This window comes from Panicum virgatum, chromosome 1N, assembly GCF_016808335.1.
Source record: "Panicum virgatum strain AP13 chromosome 1N, P.virgatum_v5, whole genome shotgun sequence".
Taxonomy (NCBI): Eukaryota; Viridiplantae; Streptophyta; class Magnoliopsida; order Poales; family Poaceae; genus Panicum; species Panicum virgatum.
This window is the reverse complement of record NC_053145.1, coordinates 5,683,830-5,710,924: the sequence shown is the minus strand read 5'-3', so window position 1 is coordinate 5,710,924 and position 27,095 is coordinate 5,683,830. Positions and strand designations below refer to the sequence as shown.

The following is a 27,095-nucleotide window of genomic DNA, read 5'->3' as shown; positions in this document are numbered from 1 at the left end:
TGAGGTAGCAGGTTCAACTTGATCGATATCCAATAAAAGCCCACTGCCACGAACTAGTACAGCGTACCATTTTTACTCTTCCACCAGTGAGTAAAATGTTGGACCCATGTTGACTTCTCTCTACCATATAAATAATCAAAACATTTTATAAGTACTCAACCCGTAATTTTAGAAACCTTTTGTAGAAAGATTTCCTAAAAAATAGGAGTGTTTCAGAAGGAGCTCGTCTGGCAGTCGAGGTTCGGTCTCTCCCCTGCCGAGTCCTTTCACTTCGGTCAGTCTCTCGCTGCCCGGTTGCTGCGTCTCCTCGATGAAGCATGGCTAGATGCTGTATTGCTGATCTGGCATGGTTGATTTGATTCCCAGATGGTTTGCAGGGCGAGTGCATGTTATTATGCTGGTCAGACTGGACTATATATTATTCAGCCTGTAAGATGCCTTGCTCCGGTTCCATGTTACTTGGAGTTGGAGCTCTCTCGTTATGACTCATCGCAAACTCAAATATTCTACTTTTAAAACATACAGGGTCACGTGCATCCTACGCGCTTTGGGCCTGGTTGGGTTTGGAGTCTGAAAAACAATCTGGAGCGTTTATTTAGTTGGGACTTCTGGCCCCTGTTTGTTTTTAGGGACTTCTTTTAGTTTTTCAGATCAAAATAAATTTTACCATTTAGAAATATTGAATAAAATTTTCTTATAAATTTTTTTGCATAGATGAGTGCTAATTTGTAAGACGAATCTAATGAGCCAAATTAATCTATAATGTGCTACATTAATGCTACAGTAACCATCCGCTAATTATGAGTTAATATATTTATTAGATTCGTCTCGCAGTTTAGTTCCGAGGTTCTGCTGTTAATTTTTTAATATGATTCTCTTTGAGGTGATATGGTCTAAAGTTTATCCCTTAGATCCAAACAATCATAGTAGTTACTTCTACTAAGCATACTAGTACTTTTTTTTGTTGAAAGAACCTAAGAATACTACTATTGCTAGGCAGCACTTTGAAAGGGGACGCTTACTTTATTCAGGATTTCAGTACAAATTTAAAATAAAAATCAACATGACCCGTGTGAGTAAACATTACATCACTGGGCGTTTTAAATGCAGAAGAAGGAAATTCTATTGGGCGCTGAACTTAAAAAGCATCAAGAACTACACTAGCACAAATTACAAACATCATAACAACAACTTGAAAGCTTGGTTTGGCAACCAAACCATGCTTTTCAAGTTGTCACCTACAGCTACATGACGCCACTAGACTCTGGCTGTCTACTTGACGCCATCAGACACTCAGACGACAAGAAAAAGGCGGGGATTTGTTAAAAAAATCGGACTCCTTGCATAAGACAAACACACGCAGCGCACCCCCTTTATATCTCCATCAAGCGAAACCCATGCAGCAGGCGTGACGTGCGAGCGCGACTCCACTGGCAAAATCCAAAGAGTTCACATCTCAAAAAAAAATCCAAAGAGTTCCAAACCGCCCAGTCCCCCTCGGTCTGGTCTCCCACACGCCGCCCGCGACAGCCGCGCCGCGTCCATCCCATTCCCACGCCAATGCCGCGCCGCACCAGGCGCGCGAGTGCGAGGCGAGTCAACACGTTGTTCGCGAGTCAACACGTAGTGGTTTCGGTTGCGAGTTGCGCGTCGTGAGGGTCACCCACGACCGCGACGGAACACGCCGTCCCGTCCAGCCCAGCGGCGTCGTCGTCCCCGGGCTCCGTTTCCCTCGCCGCTCGCCGGCCTTCTTTCTCGTCTCGGCCTGCTTCGTCCGCCGAAAGGGAGCCGATCCGTCACTGGAACCCCCCGCGGCGCGAGCTCGAGCGCGGGGGTAAAGGCGCGGCGGGCAAAAGCAAAAGAGGAGGAGCGGGCGAGGGCTTCCGAGGCGTGAAGCGGGAAGGAAAAGGCAGGCCAGCGGGGAAGCAACGCGGAAACCCCGAAAGCGAGCGAGACAAGCGCCCGATTCGCTTCGTTTCCTCCGCCGCACGCCTCCTCCGTCGTCGTACCCCCCACCCCCCACCCGCCCCCTGACCCCACATCGCCACTCCTCCCCCTTCCCCAGCCACTGCGTCGCCGGAGCCCTGTAGCTCTCGCCGCGCGCGCCCACCCGCCCCGAGGTGGCTGCCGTACTGCACTCCACCCGCCGTGCGGGGGGATGCTCCGCTCGTTTTTTTTTGGAATTCATGGGTTGGGTTGCTCATGCGCTGCTTGACTGTGGAATGTGGCTGCAGATCGGGGAGGGGTGCGGTGTCATCTCTCCTGAGGAAGCGGCGCGGCGATGGCTGGGGGGCAGCAGCCCGAGGCGTCGCCCGGGCGGTACCAGCGCCGCCGCGACGACGACTGCGCCGACGTGCTCGGCATCGACGTGCGGGGTCCGGACGCCGACCCCTTCGACATCCCCGCCAAGCGCGCCCCAGTCGAGCGGCTGCGGCGCTGGAGGGTGAGTACCTGAGTACCTGACCCCCCATTTCCCGGCCACAATTTGAACTCGCTGTGCTGTGCTCTCTGCCACTGCTGTAGTTCGAGGACGCTGAGTTCAATGCTTGCATTTTTGTAGTCGTTTTGTATAACTCTATGCAATGCGGTTCAATTTTGTCCACATTAATAATTATATATGCACTGGTCTCATACGGGATTTTGGCTATTATTAGTATATATGTGCTGATGTCTGATTTAGTGAAGCATATATATTGTCGTGGCGTTTGGTTTAGTAAGTAAACTATTTGTAGTTCTGAATGTTGTAAACCTTAACCGTCCCAATTCACTTCACACCCAACCCACAATTCAGTGAGATGAACTAGAACTGCTAAGTCTAATAGTCGGCTCTCTTTGGGTACAGCCGGATGGTGCATTCTTGCTTTTGCTTCATAAAGAGATACTCTGGATTTGCTCAACCAGAAAAAGAAAAAAAGACTAGGTGAAGATGATATTTGAAGTGTTTCACCGCTACCCCCACAAATCCTGAAATGTTTAGTTTCCTCAATATTCTGTCAGTCATCCTAGCATCCCAACACCTCAGCCCTTTGGTAGCATGTGTTGTGTAGAGCCAACAACAGGGACTGCTAAGTCAGAATTTGGTTTGCTGATCGGAATAGTCTATTGGGTAGACTTAACACCTGAAGCAAATACCATGTTGCTGCTTGTTAATAAGTTAGAAGAATGAAGGTTTAGAATGAATAAAATCTGGGGTAGATGAACTGTATGATTTTGCACTACAAAACCATCTAACATCATTAGGATGGACACAATAAAAAACCTGTGGACTTGACGGTTGACACGACAAAATCCAACCTAAGGACCATTTATCCTCTTATTGGCCCTGTTGGTTGTCAGTGGGTTATCTGCTCTGTAACTAAATTTAGAGCATCCATTTCGTTTTTCGAAGGTCCGCTGTTTTATGAGCAATGTATTCTTTCAAAATAATTCTTACTGTTCATTTTCCATCTCTAATATATCCGTCTCTCCTTTGAAAGAAAAATACAATTAACTGCAATTTCTTGAAAAAAATGGTACCATTAAAGTTGAAGCAACCTACAGGTTAGCTAGTTGATTTTTTTAGCGTCTGTTATGCTTTGTGATTTAGATAGAAGTCCACTGTCCACCCATACATGAGGGCTTGCCAAACTGATATTAACATTCGTTTTGAAGAAATGTTGATTTCTTTGGCGTAGTGTCAAATGTGGGCCTCAATTCTAGTGCTTCGAATCTGCTATATTGTTGCATAATTCAACCAATGTGAATGTGGTAATGTGGTTGGCTAACAGTTAGTGTTCATTTTCCTTTTTGATGTTACTGACTTTTCATGCTCTCAATAATATAAGTTTGACAGCTACTGTAATATCTATATGTTAGTAAACTTGGTAAAATTGTAATATTGCAAAAAATATGTTAACATCAAATGATGTAGTTTGCAAATAGGCATATGGCCTAGATTGATTGCCAAATAGCTGGAGTGCACAGATTCTAATAACAAAGATCGCAGGGAAGCACCCTATCTTTTAAGATACCTTCTTATTTTAACAGACAGCAATCGAGGGAAATGAAATCCATGAGACATGAGTTCATGCATGGTTTCCAATGCTTTAGATATGCTTATTCCAAATATTTGCTTCAACTAATGCTACTGCACATGCAGTCATAACTGTTGTAATCTGTGCACTATTTTTTACACGTTATTATTATGTTTTTTTTCCTTTTCGCAGCAAGCTGCACTTGTCCTCAATGCTTCTCGACGATTCAGATATACGCTTGACCTAAAAAAGGAGGAGGAGAAGGAACAAATAAGGAGGAAGATTAGGGCTCATGCTCAAGTCATACGGGTATGCTTTCTAATTTCTATGTTATTTCTGAAATGTGTTTTTGTATAATGCTACACTTTTCTTGATTGTTAAATTTAATTTTGAATACAATCAGGCTGCATTACTCTTCAAAGAGGCTGGGGAAAAGCAGAATGGTGACAGGGAATTACCAGGTAACTGCTTTGGAGAATGGATGCCTTTTAGGTTTCAGAGACAACAGAGCGTTAGTATCGTAGTTGTAATTTTGAACGACACTTATCCCATGATCAACATCTTTGTCAAGGATTTGTTGCTATTAAGTTAAGGATCTAGCTGCATCTTGATATGTAGCTGTGCAAAAGCGACAATACTACTTTTGTAGTACTTTATTATTTTCTTTGTCTGCAGAAATTCTACCACGGGGATTCGGAATCGGAGAGGAGCAGCTGACAGTGATGACTAGGGATCATAATTATTCTGCTCTGCAAGAATATGGAGGGGCATGTATCATTCATCTTTGAAAGTAAATTTAAGTCTGCAATTTATGGACATCCAATTAATGCATGCCTGTTTTCTTTGAAAATTAGGTTAAAGGGCTTGCAAATCTACTGAAAACCAACTTAGAGAAGGGAATTCATGGCGATGAGGCAGATTTGTCATGCAGGGCAAATGCTTTTGGGGCTAACAGATATCCTCGCAAGAAAGGAAGGAGCTTTTGGGCAAGCTTCTTTTCCCAATTTAACTGTGATTACGCTACTTAGGTTATTGCTATTTCAATGGCTTACTTTATTTTTTGTTCTTTTGGTTGGGATTCATTTTGAGACTCCAGGTTTTTCTTTGGGAGGCCTGCCAGGATTTGACGCTAGTTATCCTTATCGTAGCTGCAGTAATTTCTCTAGTTTTGGGCATTGCAACAGAGGTCGATTCCTTTATTCTGTTCTATGTTTTCCTTATTCCTTTTTTGTTATGTTTTGTCAATTGTTTGTTATTTATGCTTATCCCCTTGTGTATTGGAAATCTATTTTATAAGCTTTCATAAACAATGTTTAAGCTGAGCAATTTATCTATGCAGATACACTTTTAGTCACATATTTTTATTTATTTCTAACTCTAAATTTTCACCAGGGTATCAAAGAAGGATGGTATGATGGCACAAGTATTGCATTTGCTGTATTTCTTGTGATACTCGTTACTGGTATGGTGCTTGTTTTTCACACCTTATGCTTGTACTTATTGATTTTGTATTAGCAATGAAATGGTTGGGATATTAATAGGATGATGCAAATCATGGCTTTACTCATGGTTATTGAGCTCTCTGAGTAAATTCTGTAGTTTTGGGAGATACAATCCAGATTTGTTTTTACCCTTCACCTTTATTTGTTCGGCACTACTAGCGCCCTGATCAAATTTTTTTCATCAAACGGTCCGTCACAACATTGATAAATAACAATTGAACATCAGAAATCAGCGCTTGCAACATCAAGAAAATATGTATACAAATGATTCTGATATCCGATTCGCAGATGGAAAATTCCCACTGCAACATTGACATAATGTTTCATACAACATCCACTACGCAACATAAAGAAATAGTAATTGCAACAGCAGTACTTAACTCGTGCAACATGGGTCGGAGCGTCCGATTTTTTCTGCGCGTCGGACGTCCTAATTCTAGCATAACTGTAATATGTTTGCAGTTTGCCTTTTGCATTGGTTTTTGGGTGCTACATAGTAGATCTTTGCTGCCAGATTGCTGTATAGTTTTTTCTTGTACTCTTCATTTTTTTGGCTGTTGTTGATTGATAATCCATTGAGAATAAAAATGCCGTCCCTAACTATTTTCTTCTCTTATTGCGATAGCTGTCAGTGACTACAAGCAGTCCCTGCAGTTCCAACACCTCAATGAGGAGAAGCAAAACATACAAGTGGAGGTTTGTGATATGGAATAACCAAGCAAAATTGTGGTCTATAGATTTTAGCACTCTAATTTAGTGTTGGAGTATATTGAGCCCATGTATAGAGGCCCATCTAGAGGCCCATGTTTAGGAACTATATATCCCACCCTTCTAGGGTTTGGAGGAATACAAGCCAATATTCTCTCCTATCCTCTCTTCTAACTTGGTACCAGAGCCGAGGTCCTGGGTTCGATCCCTCCCGGCCACGCATTTCCGCTGCGCGATTTCCCTGGCTGCGTTCGCTGAGACCGAAGTGCTGAGACCGGACAGGTGGCACAGCCCCGCGGCTCGCCCGGCTCGCACGCAGTAGGAGGAATGTTGGACTGAGGATAAAAGCCCCCACCCCTCCCACTATAACACCTGGGTTTTATGGTCGGGTTGGCTAGGTGGGGCGTTCTAACATGGTATCAGTTAGGGTTTTCTGGCTACTGTAGCCGCCGCCGCCGCCATGGCCGGCCGGCAGCCGGCGCCGCCGCCCTTCCCTCCCCTCTCCTCCTTCCCCTACCTCTCCTCCTCCCCTGCTCTGCAGCCCGTCGGCGCTGCCGGCTCTGCCGCTCCCCCATGCGCCTGGATCCCGAGCGCCGGCTCCTCTGCTGCTCAGCTGCCGTATGCCGCCGTTGCGCTCGCCGCCACGGGCGCAGCCGCGGGCGGGGCGGGCGCAGCAGGCGCGTGCGGCGCTCCTCTTTCCTCCTACCCCGGCATCTCCTCTGCTCCTGCTGCCCCGTGCGCCTTCCCTCCCCTTCCTTCCTCCTCTGCAGCCGCCGCCCCTGTTCTGGGCAGTGCAGCCGGCGCCCCTGCTCTGGGCGCGTGGTCGGGCGCGGGCCACTGGGGTCCTGCTCCAGCCTCCTCGCCACCTCCCCGCCCCCCCCGGACCGGCTCCTTCCTTCCTCCTCACCCGCCGCCGCGATGCGGGCGACGCCGGCCCCGCCGCCGCCGCGGCGCCTCCATTCCGCGCTCCCTCTGCTCCTGCTCGTCGCCGCGGCGCTGGCGGCGCGGGCGGGGGTGGACGACCTGGCGAGCGACGGGCGGGCGCTGTTGGCGTTCCGCGACGCCGTGGGTCCGCGCCTGGCGTGGAACGCGTCGGACCCCACGGGCGCCTGCTCGTGGACGGGGGTCACCTGCGAGAGCGGCCGCGTCCCACAAACCCCCAAAACACCTCCGCACCACCGCCTCAGGGCCCTTTCACCTGCGCGCCGCCATCTCAGGGACCCTTTGCCTCTGCTCCACCGTCTCAGCTGGCATCGACCGTCGCCGCGGCGGCCCTCCCTGGCTGCGCGTGGCAGCACCAAGGCACCACCACCGCGCCTGCCGCTGCTCCAGCCCAGGCCAAGCCACCGCCAGCCCCTGCTTTGCAGGCTCCGGTCGTCGCGCCCGCCAACCTGGCCGCCGCCGCCGCCTTTGTGGCCGCCGTCGCGCCAGCCGCGCACGCCGCGCAGGCTGCGCGGGCCGCCGCCTCCCTCGCCGCCGCGCACGCCGCGCAGGTCGTCGCGCCCGCCGCGCGCACCGCCCAGGTCGTCGCGCCCGGGGACCCCGCGCGGGCCGCTGCCACTCTCGCCGCTGCGCAGGCTGTCGCGCACGCCGCGCACGCCGCGCCGGTCCACGCCGTCGCGGGCCCTCGTCCTCGGCCCCAGCCGGCGGCCATGCTCGCCGCTGCTGCTCCCCTGTTCGCGCCGCTCTGGACACCGCCCGCTCCACCCAGCCAGCAGCCGACCTGGCCTGGGGGGTGGGGCCAGGCCGCACTGGCGCAGTCCTTCAGCGCCATGGGGCGGACGACGACGGTCAGCACCGAGTGGATCGCCGACTCGGGTGCCTCCTTCCACACCACCCCAGATGTCGGTATCCTCTCTTCTGTCCGACCCCCACACCCCTCTTGTCCTTCTTCCATCATGGTTGGTGACGGGTCTTGTCTTCCTGTCACCGCCGTGGGTTCTGCTCCTAGTTCTTTTCTCCTTCCCAATGTTCTTGTTGCTCCTCAGATGGTTCATAACCTTCTTTCCATTCGTCAGTTCACAGCTGACAATTCCTGTTCCATCGAGTTTGATTCTTCTGGCCTCACTGTAAAGGATTCGGCCTCCCGGCGTCCGCTACTCCGGTGTGACAGCACGGGACCCCTTTACACCCTTCGCCTTCCTTCTTCCGCTGCACCACTCTCGTCTTCTTCTTCACCCTGGCCGTCTTGGTCTGCCGCTTTTGCCGCGACGCCGTCTTCCACCACTTGTCACCGTCGTCTTGGTCACCCTGGCCGCGACGTTCTGGCACAGCTCGGTCGTAGTACCGATGTTTCTGGTACTAGGGCTCCTGCTCAGCCCCTCTGCCATGCGTGCCAGCTCGGTCGTCATGTTCGGCTCCCTTTTTCCTCTTCTTCTTCGCATGCGACGCGTGCATTCGATCTTGTTCACTGTGACCTGTGGACCTCTCCTGTACTTAGCCTTTCTGGTTATAAGTACTATCTGGTGGTGGTCGACGACTTCTCGCACTACTCTTGGACGTTTCCTTTGCGCGCCAAGTCTGAGACCTTCCCCACCCTCCTCCACTTCTTTGCCTGGGTGTCCACTCAGTTCGGCCTCACCGTTAAGGCCGTCCAGTGTGACAACGGGCGGGAGTTTGACAACTCCACCTCCCGTTCCTTCTTCCTGTCTCGGGGTGTTCAGCTGCGTATGTCTTGTCCGTATACCTCTCCTCAGAACGGCAAGGCTGAGCGGATGATTCGCACGACGAACGACGTCGTGCGCACCCTTCTGATCCAGGCTTCCCTGCCCCCGCGCTTCTGGGCTGAGAGCCTTCACACCGCCACCTACCTGCTCAACCGCCTTCCGTCCACAGCTTCTCCTGCTCCCACTCCACACCACGCTCTCTTAGGTACCCCTCCTCGCTACGACCACCTTCGGGTCTTCGAGTGTGCGTGTTACCCTAACACCTCCGCCACCGCTCCCCACAAGCTGGCTCCCCGCTCGACTCGTTGTGTGTTCCTCGGTTACTCCCCTGACCACAAGGGGTACCGATGCTTTGACCTCACCACTCGCCACGTCTTGATCTCCCGACACGTCGTCTTCGACGAGTCGGATTTCCCCTATTCCACCTCCTCTACATCTTCTCCTGACCCCGAGCTGGAGTCTCTGTTTCCGACTGACCCGGTGGTTCATCCACCGATACCTGTCTGTCCTTTTCCTGCAGGTTTTCCCGGCACGCCGGCACCGTTTCCGGTGACCCCTGCTGCGCCGAGCGCGGCCCCGGTGCCCGCGGTCGCGCCACGCGCCGTCCCCGGACCTCCGGTCGTGCCGCGCGCGGACCCAGTGTCACCCGCTGCGCCACGCGCGGCCCTGGTGCCTTCCCCTGCACCTGCGCGGTACGCTCAGCCGGTGCAGGTGTACCGGCGCCGCTCGGCGCCGACCCCGACACCGCAGCGGTACACTGAGCCGGTGCAGGTGTACCGGCGTCGTTCGGCGCCGACACCGGCGCCGCCTCCTGCTCCAGAGGCACCTGCGACGCCGACACCGCCGCCGCCGCCGCCACCTCCGGCTCCCTCTCGAGCCGAACCGGAGGTGTACCACCCGCCGGTCATCCATCGGGATCCTCGGCATATCCATCCCATGGTGACTCGGCGGATGGCGTCCCAGGCCGCGACTCTCTCCGCCACCGAGGGAGAGCCGCGGGTCTCTCCGGTACCCTCCTCTGTCCGCGACGCCTTGGCGGATCCTCACTGGCGTCGCGCGATGGAAGAGGAGTACGCGGCTCTTCTTGCCAACCAGACGTGGGACCTCATGCTGCGTCCGTCTGGTTGCAATGTGGTGACTGGCAAGTGGATCTGGACGCACAAGCGTCGGGCTGACGGCACACTGGAGCGCTACAAGGCTCGCTGGGTCCTCCGGGGGTTCACTCAGCGACCTGGTGTGGACTATGATGAGACCTTCAGCCCGGTCGTGAAGCCCGCTACGGTGCGCACGGTCCTCTCGCTTGCGCTCTCGCGTGCTTGGCCTGTGCACCAGCTGGACGTGAAGAATGCGTTTCTTCACGACACCTTGTCAGAGACTGTCTACTGCTCTCAGCCAGCGGGATTTGTGGACTCGAGTCGTCCGGATATGGTCTGTCGGCTCAACAAGTCTCTCTATGGTCTGAAGCAGGCTCCTCGGGCTTGGTACTCTCGGTTCGCCACGTTCTTGATGACACTGGGATTCACCGAGGCCAAGTCTGACACGTCTCTCTTCATCTACCGCCGTGGGGATGAGACTGCCTATCTGCTGCTATATGTCGACGATATTGTGCTAACAGCTTCCAGTCAGCAGTTGCTTCAGAGTGTCATCTCCTCTCTGCAGCAGGAGTTCGCTATGAAAGATCTCGGTCAGCTCCACCACTTCTTGGGCGTCACTGTTGAGCCTCGCCCGTCTGGTCTTCTCCTTCACTAGCGGCAGTACGCCCTCGATATTCTGGAGCGGGCTGGGATGACTGAGTGCAAGCCCTGCTCCACTCCAGTCGACACTCAGGCCAAGCTGTCTGCTGATCTGGGTGATCCGGTGGCTGATCCTACTGCCTACCGGAGTCTGGCCGGCGCTTTGCAGTACCTCACCTTCACCAGGCCGGACCTCACCTACGCTGTTCAGCAGGTCTGTCTCTATATGCATGATCCCCGGGAGTCACACCTTGCTGCGCTGAAGCGTCTCCTCCGGTACGTCCGTGGCACTGTGGACCTCGGCCTGGTACTTCACCGCTCGTCCTCTGCTGAGCTGGTGGTCTACACCGACGCTGACTGGGCTGGCTGCCCGGACACTCGTCGCTCCACCTCCGGCTACGCCGTCTTTCTGGGCGGCAACCTGGTCTCCTGGTCGTCCAAGCGGCAGCCGGTTGTCTCCCGCTCCAGTGCCGAGGCGGAGTATCGGGCTGTCGCCAACGGCGTGGCGGAGGCGTCTTGGCTACGACAGCTCTTGGCGGAGCTTCACAGCCCGCTCGCCAAGAGCACGCTCATCTACTGCGACAACGTCAGCGCTGTGTACCTCTCCACCAACCCCGTCCAGCATCAGCGGACGAAGCACGTGGAGATCGACCTACACTTCGTGCGCGACAGAGTCGCCATCGGCGATGTTCGGGTACTCCATGTCCCGACTACCTCCTAGTTTGCTGACATCTTCACCAAGGGGCTGCCCTCCTCGACCTTCTCGGAGTTTCGATCCAGCTTCAACGTAGCCGGTGGCTAGTTGTGGCTGCGGGGGGTATTTGCCCTTTTGTACTATATTTGTTCTCTCTTCTTGTCCAGTCTTGAACACCGCTGCGTCGGTAGTTCAGACTGCGGGGGGTGTTAGCTTTCTTATTGTCCAGTCTTGAACACCGCTGCGCCGGTAGTTCAGACTGCGGGGGGGTGTTGGAGTATATTGAGCCCATCTAGAGGCCCATGTTTAGGAACTATATATCCCACCCTTCTAGGGTTTGGAGGAATACAAGCCAATATTCTCTCCTATCCTCTCTTCTACATTTAGTTTCATTGTTATGTTGTATTCAGGTTATTAGGGGTGGCAGAAGGATTCAAGTGTCAATATTTGATATTGTAGTTGGTGATGTAGTGGCTTTAAAAATCGGTGATCAGGTAAGCAAGCAAACATATTTTGCTTTGATTTATGATTACAGTGTTTGCATTTCTGACCTTATATTTGGACCCAAATGAACTTTTAGGTCCCAGCTGATGGTGTTGTAATCAGCAGTCATTCTCTTGCCATTGATGAGTCCAGTATGACTGGGGAAAGCAAGATTGTAAGTGACATGCTGCAGTGTAAAGTCTAACTAGAATCAGTTTTCCCATGGTTAACGCTAAACAACGGTTCTTCTGTTAGGTTATGAAGGATCAGAAGACACCTTTTTTAATGGCTGGATGCAAAGTTGCTGATGGTTATGGTACCATGTTGGTGAGTCATCATATCTTGCCCCCTTGCTTCTGATATGTTCTGAAACCTACATGTTCCTAAAGAAAAAGAGGCTGTTAAAGGCATGCCATCTGTTTAATTAGATCATTTAAGTCTACCTTTACCCTGTTCCGAGAACCTTTTGAATGGTTCACTTGCAACTACAAAAGGGTATCCAGTTTATTTCTTTTCTTCTTCTCACAGCTCTTGCCATGCAATTCTCTTCCTCTAGTATGCCAGTTGCTACTGATTGTGAAATACTGTTGTATGGCTCCAGCAGCTCTGTGACTGCTTTATCAATTTAGCTGTGCTGGTCATCTGCAAGTAGGCCTCCTTCAGTCTCTATCCTGGTGTCCTTCTTGATGATTAGGTGCTAATAGACATCATCACTGATGTGGACAAAATAGCCCTGAATTGGATTCATGGTGCAAAATCGCCACCTAAAGCCATATAAGGGTGCAGATATTCCTGTTTTGGAATGTCTAAGGCTACACCTTTTCCCTTTTTCTTTTGCTTTTTTTTGGGGGTGGGGGGGGGGGGATTAGAATTTAAATGGACCTATTCCATATTCCTTGTTCATTTGTGTCTATGGGTTTTCAATTAATGCATGTTAGGTCCTGCCACCCTAAGAGATGTGCTTAACAGGCTTTGCAATCAGGCCCTGGGTTTTTTGTGTATTTGACCTTTTTCAGTCCTTTGCAGGTAACTGCAGTTGGCCTTAACACTGAGTGGGGTTTATTAATGGCCAGCATTTCAGAAGATAACAACGAAGAAACTCCTTTGCAGGTTTCACCATTTTATCTTTTACTGATGATTTGACCAGGAATTGTGATATAAAACTGTGGAATCTTAGCTGCATTTCATGGTTTACTCATGGCTTTATCTTTTCTCTTTAAGGTACGGTTGAATGGAGTAGCAACATTCATAGGTATCGTAGGGCTTTCTGTTGCTGCTATGGTCCTTGTAGTCCTCTTTGCAAGGTAATAACAATGTCTGTAAGTCTTTCGATGATTAAATTTGAATAGGTCAGGTAACTAACCAAACAGTTGAAATGCAGGCTTTCACACCAATTCACAACACTAAACTTATGTTCTCTTAGTATTCTGGAAATGCTAAAGCGCTACAATTAGGGGTGGTAACGGATCATGGCCCTAGTAGTATCTTCACAATTCAACTTGATCCTTATATATTTTGTATAAGATTAGAGCCCTTGCATACACCACTGACAACATAATGTTACTTATCTATTAATATTGCTGCTATGATCCTTGTAGTTTGACTAGGTTAGACTTAACAAATTATATGTAGATCTTGAATGTAATGAACATGTTTCCTGTACAAGGATTCAAAGCAAAGACATACTACAAATGTTTTTCTGCCACATATATATCCACTGCTTGTTTGTGTAATTAGAATCTTTTTCTTGTTCTAGGTATTTTTCAGGACATACCACAAATTCAGATGGCTCTGTTCAGTTTGTCAAGGGGCGCACAAGTGTGAAATCTGCAATATTTGGATCAATAAAGATACTGACTGTTGCAGTATGTAGTGGGTATTTTTAGTGTATCTGAAGCACCTAATTTTTATTAAATCTCATACTGCGCTGAATTATCTAGGTGACCATTGTTGTTGTTGCTGTACCTGAGGGCCTACCACTGGCTGTCACACTAACGTGAGTTAATATATTGTGACTTTTTGATATTCCATTTTATTTTAGTTTCTCAAGGTCTTTTTTCCCCTTTCATCAGTCTGGCTTATTCCATGAGGAAAATGATGGCTGACAAAGCACTGGTACGTACTTCTCCAGATTAGTTTATGCTTTACCCTTTTGGTTATCACATGTTGCTAAACATGTCAATTTCAGGTGCGGAGGCTTTCTGCCTGTGAAACAATGGGTTCAGCTACTACTATTTGTAGTGACAAGACTGGTACATTAACATTAAATCAGGTTAGCTTTTTTTAGGATTGCAAAGGGCCTTGTGCTTAATAGGTAATAAATGCCTCAGATTTTGTGATTACTTGACGCTCTGGAACTTTTTGCTGTTCAAGATGACCGTTGTGCAATCAATTGTTGGCGAAGTGAAGCAGCAAGCTCCTGCTAATATTGATAACCTGTCACCTAGTGTAGTCTCACTTCTACTTGAAGGAATTGCACAGAATACTTCAGGAAGTGTGTTTGAGGCACAGGTAATGTCGCATGCTTTCATATGTGAACTTGAATTACTGTTATGAAATAATTTGTAAGTAAATTGCAATTTGTTTTTTAACACGGACTTACGTTGTGGCTACTACTGTAGCCGGCACATGCACATGAACAGTATACACAAGTACTTTATATCTAATTGCATAGTTTCTAGAATAGAGACCAGTTCATTGGGATCATATCTATTAGTTAGGATTTAGGAAGTAATAGATTTATGGCTTGTTAGGGAAGTAAAGATATGTCACGTGGGACTTAGGACTTAGGACTTAGGAGTATAGTCATCTCTGTAAAAGAGAGACCCACCACATAGCCCCCCTATAGGGAATTGAACAATAATACAGCAAAGGCTTTGCGCACCAAATTGGTTTAATCAGAGCCTCTAGTTGACAGAAGAAGCCTGATGACGTGAGGGGATCTGCCCTTATCTACCTCAGCATACTATAAATCCATAATACTTCAAGAAGGTTATGAGTATAATCAATACGGTAGAAAAATTTTCCATTTCCAATTTGGCCTGCTAGGATATATTCAAATTTTCAGTTTTGATTGCTGGTGATTGTTGAAGCTGTTGAGCTGTTTCTTCTGAGATGTTTCGTGTCTTCTACTTTTGGCATATCTAAAATGTTAGCAAATTTTCATCTTCGATTTCTTTTACTGCTTCTGTATCATTTATGCTAGTTACAGTGGCATATTTTTTTAATATAAAATCTCATATTTCCATATTTGCACCCCCTACTATAACATCATAAATTTTGACTTATCAGGATGGTAGCATCGAGATAACCGGCTCACCAACGGAAAAGGCTATCCTTGCTTGGGGTCTTGAAGTAAAGTTCCTTAGCTGCTACTATTTCTGGTGATATTGTTAAAAATTCTCTTTCATTCTGATATCCATTTTTTTTAACCTATTGGTGCCTATAGCTTCGGATGAAATTTACGGAGGAGAGATCACAATCTGCTATAATTCATGTCTCTCCCTTCAACTCTGAAAAAAAGCGCGCTGGGGTTGCAGTGGCTGTGGTAATTTTATCCTCATTTTCTTCACTGTGTCTTATGTTATTTGCTAGAGCTCCAGTTTATTATTAGATTACTCATGTCATCCTATTTCTTGAAAGTGATCGATACCAACTTTCTGTGTTGCCAAAGTATTTTGATAGAGAGACTTTGCTAAGAATACAAGGCTCCATAAACTTAAACCATTACATATTTTATTGGGAAAATTCGATTCATGCCACCACAACTCCGTGAAATTGGGTTTCATGTTCAAAATCATGCCACTCAATGGCATGGATTTCAACATGAAATCCAATTTCAAGAAATTGTAGTGGCATGGATCCAACTAACCCTATTTTATTTAGATATATGTCATGCCGAAATTTACCTTCTTTTTCTCTCTGTTTCTATATGTTTATTGAGTTCAGAATGTCACTTTAGGCTAAATTGATGCATCTTACATGTTGAGATTGTTTGTATTTTCTCAACCATCCTCCATTACTTAATTGTGTATTAATATCTGGAGCACTGACATTTTTCTGACACCTACGCATAACCTTGAAAATATATTTACTAGATAGTTGTGCTTTACAGAAAGTAATGTTGAAACTTTAACAAACATGGCTAGAGGTTTGTTTATTTATTAAAGAATTTCTGTTGAATGTTGGCGCATATAGATGGATGGATAGCACGGTAGCAGGGTAACAAACCCTAGTTCGCCCTCCCTTGGAGGCTCTGAACTCTTTGAGGTTTATTATCTGCTTAATTGTTTCATGCGCCGGCTCCCCCTTCATATAGAGCCGACCCTAACAAACCAAACTAACAATTCTGAATAATATGAATTACAGCAAATAAAACATAAATGTGCCTAGCCACTAGTAGAAGCCGCCTTCTTGTTACATCGCTGGAACTTGTGACCGAAGAATCGGTCCACAACATGAATTTTATTGTGTATTTTTGTTTGAATAGGTCTGTGCGCTCTAAATTAACTGGCCTGCATGAAAAAAAGTCCGTTTAACAAACTTAGACTACATTTCAGGCTCAAAAATCATTTTTTTTTCTCAAGTACTCAGGAGAGCTTGTGTCAGTTCTATTCTTAGGGAGGTAACAAGGATGCTTCTTTGTGGTGTTCAGCCAGAGCATCCGGGCTTAGGCTGTTTGCTTGGCTGGGTTATGCTGGTCCTATCTCTAATTAGTATATGGCACTTCCTTTGTATTTTTGTAATGGTTTGAACTGGCTCTGAACCATAGTTTTTCTTCCAAATTTCCCAAGCAACAAGAATTATGAGAGATTTGATCCTGCACTTAGTTGCTTATTGACCATTTTTCGGTAATGATACCACCAATTAGAAGAAAAAAAGCATTAGTGTATGGCTGAGGAGCTATACCCTGAGGACCATTTTTTTTTTCAAATAATTCATACCAGACCTGACAAGCAAACACACAAGATACCAAGGATGAAGAGATGCTAGATAGATGGTTTGCCTGGTCAGAAAGAGGACCTGCTGCCGGGTGAGCAAGGTCTCTCTTGGCCAACGTATCCGCTGTCCAACATCGATTAAGAACTGCTAACCAAATGAAGAACTTGCAGCAAAGAGGTGCCTGTGACTTCCAGTTCCTTTTTCCAGGGAGCAAACCATATTGATCCAATGAAAAATGGTTTATAGGCTGATTTACTTGAGAATTTTCCAGATGCTGTGAACCTCCAACTATCTTGGCTTCTAATTTTGTTAGCTAGAATGCCATTACTTTACATAATCTTAAAGTGTTGTTTAATGCTATGTTTGTGCCCTTTGAGCACAAGCGTTGTTTGGGGGAGGGGAAAAATTTGGTGGCCAATTTATGTTGTAATAATTTGTAAAGCTTAATAATATGTCACGTGGAAGTATTCTTGAGACAAATGTACTTGTATAATTTTTCATATTGAAGATCTAGTACTCAATAGATTGTTGGCCAAATCTGAACTATCTTGACTTGAAGCATTCTCAGAGGTACTTAATTTGTACTGAAGGTTGCAGTAAACTTGTTCATATACCATTTTCAGAGTGATTCGGATGTTCATGTACACTGGAAAGGAGCTGCTGAAATTGTTCTTGCATTATGCACAAGTTGGATTGGTGTGGATGGCTCGATTCATGAAATGACACCTGATAAGGTAGAAACACTGGCCCCTTTTCAAATCTTCCTCCTCCATCCCGAAATAGATGTCATTCTTGGATCTTGAACAAGTACAACAACCAATGCGCACCTATAGAATACTGTAGTACCTTCATGCAAAGCCTTTGTCAGGTTACTTATTGCACTAGGGATGATTTTTAAGCTGCTCCATTATAGTAAATGGTCTTGGAAAAAGCCATGGACAATGAAGGGGAGGGGTTGGGGATACGTAAGGAAAATATCCCAGAAGCGACATAAGAACTAGAGTGTCAGTTTTCAAGAACAGAAGATGTATTTTCAAAGTTCTCATCTCCACTTTGACCTTTCAGGTTAATCAACTCAAGAAATTTATAGAAGATATGGCTGAGAAAAGTCTTAGATGCATTGCTTTTGCTTATAGAAATCTTGGTCTGGAGGATGTTCCAAGTGAGGAACAAAGAATCAACTGGCAACTGCCAGATAATGACCTGACTCTTATTGGAATTGCAGGGATGAAGGTATATGTTCAAGAATTTGCAAATGGTAAATTATGTTGCATATTCTAGCTCTAGTAGTTCCCTCCTTGTTGCTGAGTTACCCCTTCTATTTGCAGGATCCTTGCCGCCCTGAAGTAAGAGAAGCTGTTGAATTGTGCAAAAAGGCTGGTGTAAAGGTGTGCATGTGTGTTGCATTCATGCCTATAGGGGCATGGCGATTGTTAGAAAGAATACAAGCCGTATTTGTCTCAGAAAATAAGTGTACTGTGATTTCTTGTAAAATGTTTCATTATTAAATATTATTAATGATATAATACGCATATCAAATAAACAAAACTTTAGATTTATTTAAGCATCATTAACATAAGATTTTATTAAATTTTCCATGAATTTGTTTTCTTTTTACTGGGCAGCTCAAAATGATAAAGTGAATCTTCCAAAAAAAAAAAAACTCAAGCTGTTTATTTGTTTTTAGTGGTTGTTGAAAGTACATAAATTTTGGCCCCCATTAACTTTTCCTAAAATTTTGTCTGCGTACTGGAGTGCCTGCTCATTGACTCTAGCATGACTTATGCGGTTTCTAAATAAATAGGTACGGATGGTAACTGGAGATAATCTGAAGACAGCTAGAGCAATAGCACTTGAGTGTGGAATACTTGAGGCTTCTGATGCATCTGCACAAGATATAATAGAGGGAAGTGTTTTCCGTGCTTACAATGATTCTGAAAGGGAGGACGTTGCCGAAAGGATTTCTGTAAGACCACATCCATCATATGTTCTTAAACATATATATATGGATTAGGGACATGTCCCTAGTTTATCAATGCAAGGACATGTTTTAGTGTTTTCGGTTGATTCATTGTGCATGTTGTCTTTCCTTACCTTATTGTCTGTTTTGGTTGAAGAAAAAGGACTGGGCCTATGGTTATTTTATTTTTCCTATTTGGGAGTAATTTAGACTTTTTCCCATTTGATATCATGTTGCATAGTTTAATTCAACCCATTTGCCTTGTCATTCATAGAATCATAGTTCTGTATATTACTAATATGGTTTATTACTGTTATCTTGTCGACTCGTCCACAACTTTCTAAACTTCGAGATCAGATTCAAGGATATTTGAGTGTGGTGTTTGTCTCATTGCAAATCTTGCTTCTTGTGGTTGCCATTGTTTCTCTAGTTTAACTGCTAATGTCCCTATTCCTAACTTCTGATGCATACATAGGTAGATGTCGTTTGTTCTATAATTCTGTTACAATGTCTCATGCACAACTGTTAATGGTAGTTATAAATCTGAAAATTTGAAACAAGTGATACAAAACTTTGACCTCTTTTGGTTATCCTCTAACTTGCTATCTGAATTTGTGAAGGCATTTCTGACTCTTTATTTCACCATGTAAGTAGGACATGTATTCCTGTTTGGTCCTTGGAGTACATGCTTTATGTTATTCAATATGTGCTCTTACTGTTGTCTTGAACGTTCTACTGGGACTGACCATATTTCAATGCACTGCAGGTGATGGCTCGATCTTCTCCTAACGACAAACTTCTCCTAGTAAAGGCTCTTAAGAAAAGAGGCCATGTTGTTGCTGTTACTGGTGATGGAACAAATGATGCTCCTGCATTGCATGAGGTACATACAAATTGGGAATTCATATTTTGAATGAATAAAAGAATGAGCCATGCATGTGATGGTATTCTTTACTATTTGGTAGTTGGTACTACTATAACGTGATGAGGTTTCTTTCTTCATTTTCACCCCTTCAACCTATCATTGTTCCTGTTTTTCAGGCAGATATTGGTCTTGCTATGGGCATCCAAGGAACAGAAGTAGCTAAAGAGAGCTCAGACATAATTATTCTAGATGATAATTTTTCTTCTGTTGTGAAGGTTAGGAAAGTTTGTAGAATCTTACTATCTTCCTAAATAATCTGCACCTAATACAATGATTGACTTAAATGTTCTTCATGTTTTATATTCTAGGTAGTCCGATGGGGTCGCTCCGTTTATGCAAATATCCAAAAGTTTATTCAGTTCCAGCTCACTGTAAATGTTGCAGCTCTTGTCATAAATGTTGTTGCTGCCGTTTCGTCAGGAAATGTTCCTCTAAATGCTGTTCAGGTTTGTATGAACATCTGCAGTATGCTTTTCCTATCATTTCTGTTGTACCAAATAAGATATTTATTGCCATTCATATTGATATTTTGAATGGTACCCAAGTTTGAATACTTAGAGATTAGTTGACTTAGTCTTGCCTTGCCCACATTCCCCACTTTCCAGTTTCCTGAACCAGTGGATTGTACTTAAGTATGTAATTGCTAGCATTGTACACTTAGTCTAATCTAGTTGCTCTGCATTTTGTGCCTCTATTGCGAACCAAATCCTGCTAATTTATTGTGGTGTTCTGACTTGGTGAAATAAGAGCTATATGTGTAAACAAGAATTTGTTAGAGGAACATAATCCAAATATGGTGTAATAAATATTATAACATTTTTTTTTTTGAGTAATGCCATGCAAAGTCTATAATTGTGTACAAGGAAATGTCAAGGATGACCACTGCAAAATAATATGGCCAACTTGTTATGGGCCAAATCAAATTGTTAATGAACAGAAGTGTAGTTAAAATATTATGCTTTTATTTGAGTTGGACATCAACAAATATTAGCTTCCTTCTGTTTTGTGTACAGCTTCTCTGGGTTAATCTCATCATGGACACACTTGGTGCACTTGCATTGGCTACTGAACCACCGACCGATCAACTTATGAGGCGGCCACCTGTTGGACGGAGGTAGGTCATTTGTTCTTGAAACATTATCTGTTACAAAATCTGTATCTCTACGTTTTCTAAATATCGTCTTTTATTTGGTTAGCACTTAGCAGTCAACTTTTATGCCTAAAAATTTTCAATAATCAACCTACAGTGACATAATTGTGGATCTCATAGCTTTCTTATGCTAATAAAGGTTGTTTGATACTTGAATCAGTTTGTAAGGTGTGCGTCTGCACATGTTCAAGATTATTGCTTTTCGGGTCAAAAAGGAAAGATTATTGCTTTGTATTTTTGGTCCAACATTAGGTTTTGTCACCCACCTTTACCCAAAAAGGTACTGAATGATTCAGAAGACAGTAAGAAAATTGTTGGCCTACCAAAGTTTCTAGTTTTCTACCAAACTGTAAAAAGGAGTAACACTTCGTTAAGAATTTTTCATGATTATCTTTTTACAGGTTAGGATCATCCAGTAAATTAACCCTATAGATACTGTTGAAGTATAAGTGAATTGCCCACCTTTCCCTATCAGCTTAGGGTTGAATTGGTTGGTGCATGCAACTCAATATGGTATCAGGGCCAGAGGTCTCAAGTTCGAATCCCGGTGGGCGCGATTAAATAAAATAAGAGGCAATTCCCTTGGAGCCATTATAAAAGTTCTCAATTCCCTATGTACCACTGAAAAAATTGTGGCTCCTATCCAGCCATCAACCCAATTTTATCTGGACTCCAGTGCCCCTGCAGTCTATATCCGTCACGTTGACTCTCTGTTGGACTGAATGTTAACATTAAGAGGATGAGGTGCCCATTTTACCCCTGTGTGTCCTGTGCTCCTCTTCTTCTCCAACAGCAAGCCACTCCCTCTCTCCTCTGCACTGTGCTCCACTCCTCTCCCTGCTTCTTCCACCGCAAGACAAGGACCAGCGATCCCCATCCTTTCTGTAATCAGGCAGCCGTACCAGCCATCTCCTCTGCCTTTTCTCCGTTCTGCTATTCACGCAAGAAGCTAGCACCATCGCTGCATCCTTTTTCCGCTCCAAGCCAACGATGAGAGCGCCACCCATTCCCCCTCTGCTCCTCTTGCTCTAGCAGAGCAACACGATGCTGGCGGCCACGCCACGAGCTGGACTAGAAGAAGCACGCCGTCAACGCCAACCTGGAGCGGTACAGGACCTGCTCGGCCCACACGCACGTCCACAGGGTGGCCGGGGAAGCACATCTTGCCATTCCTCCGCGTTGGGCGGCGACGTGTGGCTGTGACGAGGCAGGCGAGGCCCCAGACGAGATGCGCTGGCACACATGTGACATCTCAGTGGTGTGGCACTGGCCGGTTGCCGCGTCTTTGGTGTGTAAGCCCGTGGATGACGCTGCCGCCAAGGCTAAGCAAGGCAGACCTCACCCATCCCGCACCACCACGATCGCAGGAGGCGCAGCTCCACAACGGGGCGGAGGGAGGCTGGACGACGGGGTCGGGGACGAAACTAGATGGGGAAGGCACAGGTCGGCAGATGACGTCGTGGTAGGAGGGAGAGGGGGCCGTCGCAGGTCTACCTAGGGTCGGGAAGGGAGAAGTTACCACCGTAGGACTAGCCGAGGGGGACTCCGAGGCCGAGTAGATTTCGAACAAGGAGTCGTCCTCATCATCGGAGGGGACAACCTCCACCCAACACGACGCCTTGGACTGGCCTGTCGACGGGAAGAAAGGGGCTGCCATGGGGGAGTAGGACTTACAAGTACAACTGAACTAATGGGCCAAACAATCATTTCTCCTATCCATTTGCTCCCGTTAAGCCAAATATAGACGGTAGGGGCACCGGAGTTCAGATAAAGTTAGGTTGATGGGTGGGTAGGAGCTACAATTTTTTTGGTGGTATGTAGGGAATTGTGAACTTTTATAATGGTTTCAAGGGAATTGCCTCATAAAATAATTGCACCCAACTCCTAATTTCCACATTTGAGGCTTGAGGGAGCCTGCATGTGAGAGGGAGGAGGGGGGGGGGGGGGGGGTTGAAGTATAGATGAATTGACCACCTTTCCCTATTACCTTAATCTTTTGGATTGAATTGGTTGGTGCATGCTACTCAATAGATACAAAGTTGCAGGGAGTGATGGAAAATTCTTGAAGTATTTTCTAACATAGACTATCATGTCCTCTATCAGAGAATCACCTCACAAAATTTGAATTTAAAATCTGCCTTGTACTCAGGGGAAAATGGGGACATATTTAATTAGGTTGTAAATTGGACTGATTGAAATAGCTTGGTTGAGTGAATTCAATCTAAATTTTCTTCCAGGATTGTAAAATGGACCTCGTATTTTTACAATACCACTTAGTTCTTCCAAGGTTGATCGAGTTTTTTTTTATGTTATGTATTTCTGTAATGGAAGTAGTAAGTATTCTGTGTTTACTGTTGGTACATATTTGCGCACTTATTTCTTAGTTGATTACTTGTTACTGGTTTATCAGGGGCTGTGTAACCTTTCCCTGAGCTTCACCATTCAGCTTGACATGTCTTAAGGCAACATTGTGCTGGCATTGAAAATGTAATTTCCTGGTGAAAGCAGCAGCAAGAAATAGTGTGTCTTTGGATCATTTGCAGTCCAAAATAAGTTAAACAAAAGGATCCATTGGCCATTGCATTCTTTTCATAATTGCTTGTTGACAGAATTGTTGTACATGCTTAAATGGCTAAAATTCATGGGAATTTGATGCAGAGAACCTCTTGTGACTAATATCATGTGGAGAAACTTGTTTATTCAGGTATTAAGGTCCTACCAGATGTTGACTAACTTTGAACTGTTATTGAGCTACTTTTTTATTAGACACTGACATTTATGTAACCACAGGCTGTCTTTCAAGTTGCTGTCCTTCTTACCCTCAACTTTAGGGGCCGGAATCTTTTGCATTTGACTCAAGACACATTAGAACACTCCAGTAAAGTGAAAAATACAGTTATATTCAATACATTTGTCTTATGTCAGGTAACTAATTTTGCCTTCTTTTTTATTCAATTCAATAAATTTGGAGGCATATTTATAACCTTGAAGTTACATTATGAATGCAACTTTTTCCCTCTCCATTTGAAGCAAGGAATAGAAAATGTTAGTAATTGTCAGCATTTGTGTAAGCCATTTTGGGAATTGCCAAAACATTGACTTTTCACATTTTCCAATAGGTGTTTAATGAGTTCAATTCTCGTAAACCAGAAGAGCTGAATATCTTTAGTGGAGTTTCAAGAAATCATCTTTTCTTGGGAGTAGTGACCATAACCGTTGTGATGCAGGTAAGAAAGGATTTTATGTAAATGTATCAGTAAATTTAGAATTTTAGGTTAAGGATATAGCATTTGAGTGGAATATCCTTTTTTTATGTCAGGTGATAATTATTGAGTTCCTTGGGAAATTTACATCGACTGTGAGACTGGATTGGGAGCTTTGGCTTGTTTCTGTAGTTATTGCTTTTGTAAGGTAAGATACTTTTGGATACTTTTCCACTTTAAGACCATCATTGTGTTGTAGGTATGTGTTATGCTTCCTGAATAATTTTTTTGGACGAAAGTCTAGATAACCTCCTAAACTTCTGATGGGTTTTCCTATGTTGATGTGTGATCTGATGCCCTTGCCCGTCTTGTGAATTGTTATGATCTGGTTAGTCTGTAGCTATGACTCGAAGGGGCATGTCGGGACTCCTCCAGATTTTTCTCATTCTTATTCTCACACAAATGGCACTATTGTCCTGATCCACAGCCTCCAGTGACTAGGCATTTTAGTTTCTTAATTTTCTATCAACATCTATTTTAGAGTTGTTTATCTCCAAGCAGTTTGTTGAAAATGGTGGGAATTTATTTTTGATGGGTGTCATAGAAGATTGACTGTAGCTTGCTTGTAATTAACTATTGCCCGGTCATGCAGTTGGCCCTTGGCTTTTGTTGGAAAGTTCATTCCAGTTCCAAAGACTCAATTGAAGGATCTCATTCTAGGGTGTTGGCCCAAACGTAAGGATCTCACCTTCTCTTTATCTTTTTTTTGTGAGATATTGCAAATATGGTTCATCTGCACCAGATGGCTTCTTTATGTTGCTTGTTTATCGGAATGAAGTTATTTTGTGTTGGGTTTGGGTCTCTTCATGTGCAGGTGATGAGGGACAGGATGAGAGAAGAGCAGAATCACAGGTGTGAAGCTGCTCGGGCAAGTGTTCAGATAGTGCTGAAATATAGTGTTGGTGCACATAGATGGTGTTGATTAATTTTGTGTGCTGATTTCTTCTAACCATACTACCTTGATCCCTGGCTATAAATTCTGAGGCTGTGGTCAGCAATCAAGGAAATGCTACATCGTCGCTGGCTCATGATCTAGAGTTGAAGTTAATGCAAACAAAGTATGTGTTAGCCTAACAAAGTTCAGTACCTCCTGTAGTTAATGGTGCAAGTTGTGCCAGAAGTCTTAGAATGTTTTGATCTGGGTAAGTCGCTATAAACAGCGGAGTGTAGCTCAGTTCCCTATTTTCTTTTGGTTTTAGTTGCCAAGTAGTAGAACATTTTATCTAACTGGATACTGGTGTTCGGTGTAAAGTCTGATTTCTGAATGCTTGGATTGGGTTGAAGGATTTGACTTCCGTAATGCACATTGGCTGATTTGCTATTGCCTGCACAAACTTTTATTTTATGATGGTTCCAGTGTCTCTGTTCTGGCTGCGATTCTTTTAGCGGTTCCTTTTTATGGAAAGCACAAATGGTGTTGTGAGGTCAACAAATCCTATTGTCGGGCATCATTCAGAACACAGGGCACCCAAATTTTTGCACGTATTATGATTAGCCGTAAGCACAAGGTACGGCCATCCAAATTTCCAAGCCCTTTTCTGGTGTCGTGGGTTAAGAGCTCCTTTAGCAAGATCTGTTTTCCTGCATGTCTCCTTTGCCAGTTTTATGCATCCAAGAGTTTTCATGCTGTCCTTACAAGTCCTTGATATGTATCCTCACAGTACTTGATCGAGTCGTCAAAATATGAAAACCAAGCCTTTGTCAAAAGCAACAAGGCAAGGCATGCATTGCGTGCAAATTAACTCTCGATTTGTTTACGGGGGTGCGTGCCTAAGCATGTCGCGGAGCCAATAAGTAGGGCACATGGGCAGAGTGGCCATGCTTCCCCCCACCACAGAAATCATGATGCTTGCTTTTCCCTTCCCTGGACGAGATGCCCGGTCGCCTTTCATTACGGGGAGCAGCGGGGAGCTAATGGGAACGACGAGGGAGATTAGGAGGAGATCCTATATTCCTATTGCATCTAGCCTTTGGTTAGCTCACTGAAACGGAGTAGTGATAGCGCTGTAGTACTAATTACTACTACTCGCGTAGTGGGGAGCTAATGGGAACGACGAGTAATTAACAAGATCCATGGGCCTTGGATCTCGCGTCACTCCGGATGCTGCTTGTGGGCTGTGGCGTGTCTACCTGAGTACGGACATGTTTGTACCTGACGAAAGAGCTCTGAGGAACTCTGAGAGCAAGTTTTATGGTTGCGCCTGTGGCCGGCGGGGTAAGAAACGCCAGTTCAGCTCTTCATAGTAAAAAAAATTTATCTTACCATCCTTTTCTATTCATTCACTCCATCCAGCATTTAATGCTTCTCTTATCAGCCGAAGCCTAGAGCCAATAGAATTTGTGGAGGAGGTGCAGAACAGTGCAACAGCCAGCTTTTACCGCCTGCGCTTGGCTGGGAGCGGACGTTTTCTTCTCGGGAGCAGCATTCAGCCGGGCGTTTCACAGATCGCCCGCTCTCTTCTCTCTCTTCGTTTCTCTCACCGCCAGCAAGAAATTTTGTGACCTGTACATGCATTCAGCCCGCCAACGTGGCTCTATGATACTTGCTCTGAGCATGCATGCCGGCTTGCTGCCATGAATCGTCATGGAGCTGCTGAGCCTGCAGGTGAAGGAACCAGAGGGAGGAGGGAACCAATGTAGGATGCATCAGGCTGTTGGAGCAGCTGCCAGAGGAGCGGAGTCAGAACGGACCGTCCCTACTCTGCAACAGCAGTATAATAGGAAAATAGCTCATTATTTCTGAACGTAAAATATATCATTCATCGAGTCTAAGATGAACTGATACGCAAAAATGAAACGTGAACAAATTTTTTTTTGACGGGGTTTCAGACGAGAATTACTGTAGGATCATTTTAATTTTTTTTGAGAAAAATGGTTTCTTTTAGTTTTATCTCCGGAAGGTCGTGTAAATTAATTTAAGTAAGTGTTACGTTTGTGTTGGTCCTGTGATCGTGTCCCTCGCCCTTAAGGACTGGTTGCAGGAGCAAACCTTGCCGCAGTAGTTCCTCACTGCTAGTCACTTCGATCCTGCTCGGTTCACAGTGGATATTCGTCTGC

General features: G+C 45.6%; 1 protein-coding gene across 2 annotated transcripts; it reads left to right on the top strand.

Annotated features, from left to right (window-relative positions):
- Positions 1-1,709: 1,709 nt before the first annotated feature.
- On the top strand, positions 1,710-25,372 carry LOC120654811 (calcium-transporting ATPase 5, plasma membrane-type-like). Of its 2 annotated transcripts, XM_039932472.1 has the most exons (35): positions 1,717-2,120; positions 2,235-2,443; positions 4,206-4,322; positions 4,417-4,474; positions 4,689-4,780; positions 4,868-4,999; positions 5,110-5,199; positions 5,406-5,475; positions 6,141-6,211; positions 11,727-11,810; positions 11,897-11,974; positions 12,055-12,126; positions 12,826-12,909; positions 13,021-13,103; positions 13,556-13,664; positions 13,740-13,795; positions 13,872-13,914; positions 13,988-14,071; positions 14,173-14,310; positions 15,091-15,153; positions 15,248-15,346; positions 17,364-17,474; positions 17,806-17,973; positions 18,069-18,128; positions 18,545-18,706; positions 19,467-19,583; positions 19,742-19,840; positions 19,934-20,071; positions 20,639-20,739; positions 23,434-23,479; positions 23,566-23,700; positions 23,895-24,002; positions 24,095-24,186; positions 24,631-24,713; positions 24,853-25,372. In XM_039932472.1, exons 2-35 carry the CDS (start codon positions 2,282-2,284, stop codon positions 24,894-24,896), a joined length of 3,249 nt encoding a protein of 1,082 aa, XP_039788406.1. In that variant the 5' UTR covers positions 1,717-2,120; positions 2,235-2,281; the 3' UTR covers positions 24,897-25,372. The 2 variants fall into 2 exon arrangements, 1 of the variants encoding a protein (XP_039788406.1); XR_005667182.1 differs by lacking the exons at positions 24,095-24,186; positions 24,631-24,713; positions 24,853-25,372 and having other exon boundaries at positions 1,710-2,120; positions 23,186-23,479; positions 23,895-24,004.
- The last annotated feature ends 1,723 nt before the right edge of the window (positions 25,373-27,095 follow it).

What these genes read in the sequence shown, in the direction of transcription:
- LOC120654811 (XM_039932472.1), top strand. Translation starts at nt 2,282, where the DNA reads ATGGCTGGGGGGCAGCAGCCCGAGGCGTCGCCCGGGCGGTACCAGCGC. An exon ending in TCTTGTGATACTCGTTACTG is followed by an intron (nt 5,476 to 6,140) that starts GTATGGTGCTTG and finishes TTATTGCGATAG; the next exon opens with CTGTCAGTGACTACAAGCAG. An exon ending in ATGAAATGACACCTGATAAG is followed by an intron (nt 17,475 to 17,805) that starts GTAGAAACACTG and finishes TTGACCTTTCAG; the next exon opens with GTTAATCAACTCAAGAAATT.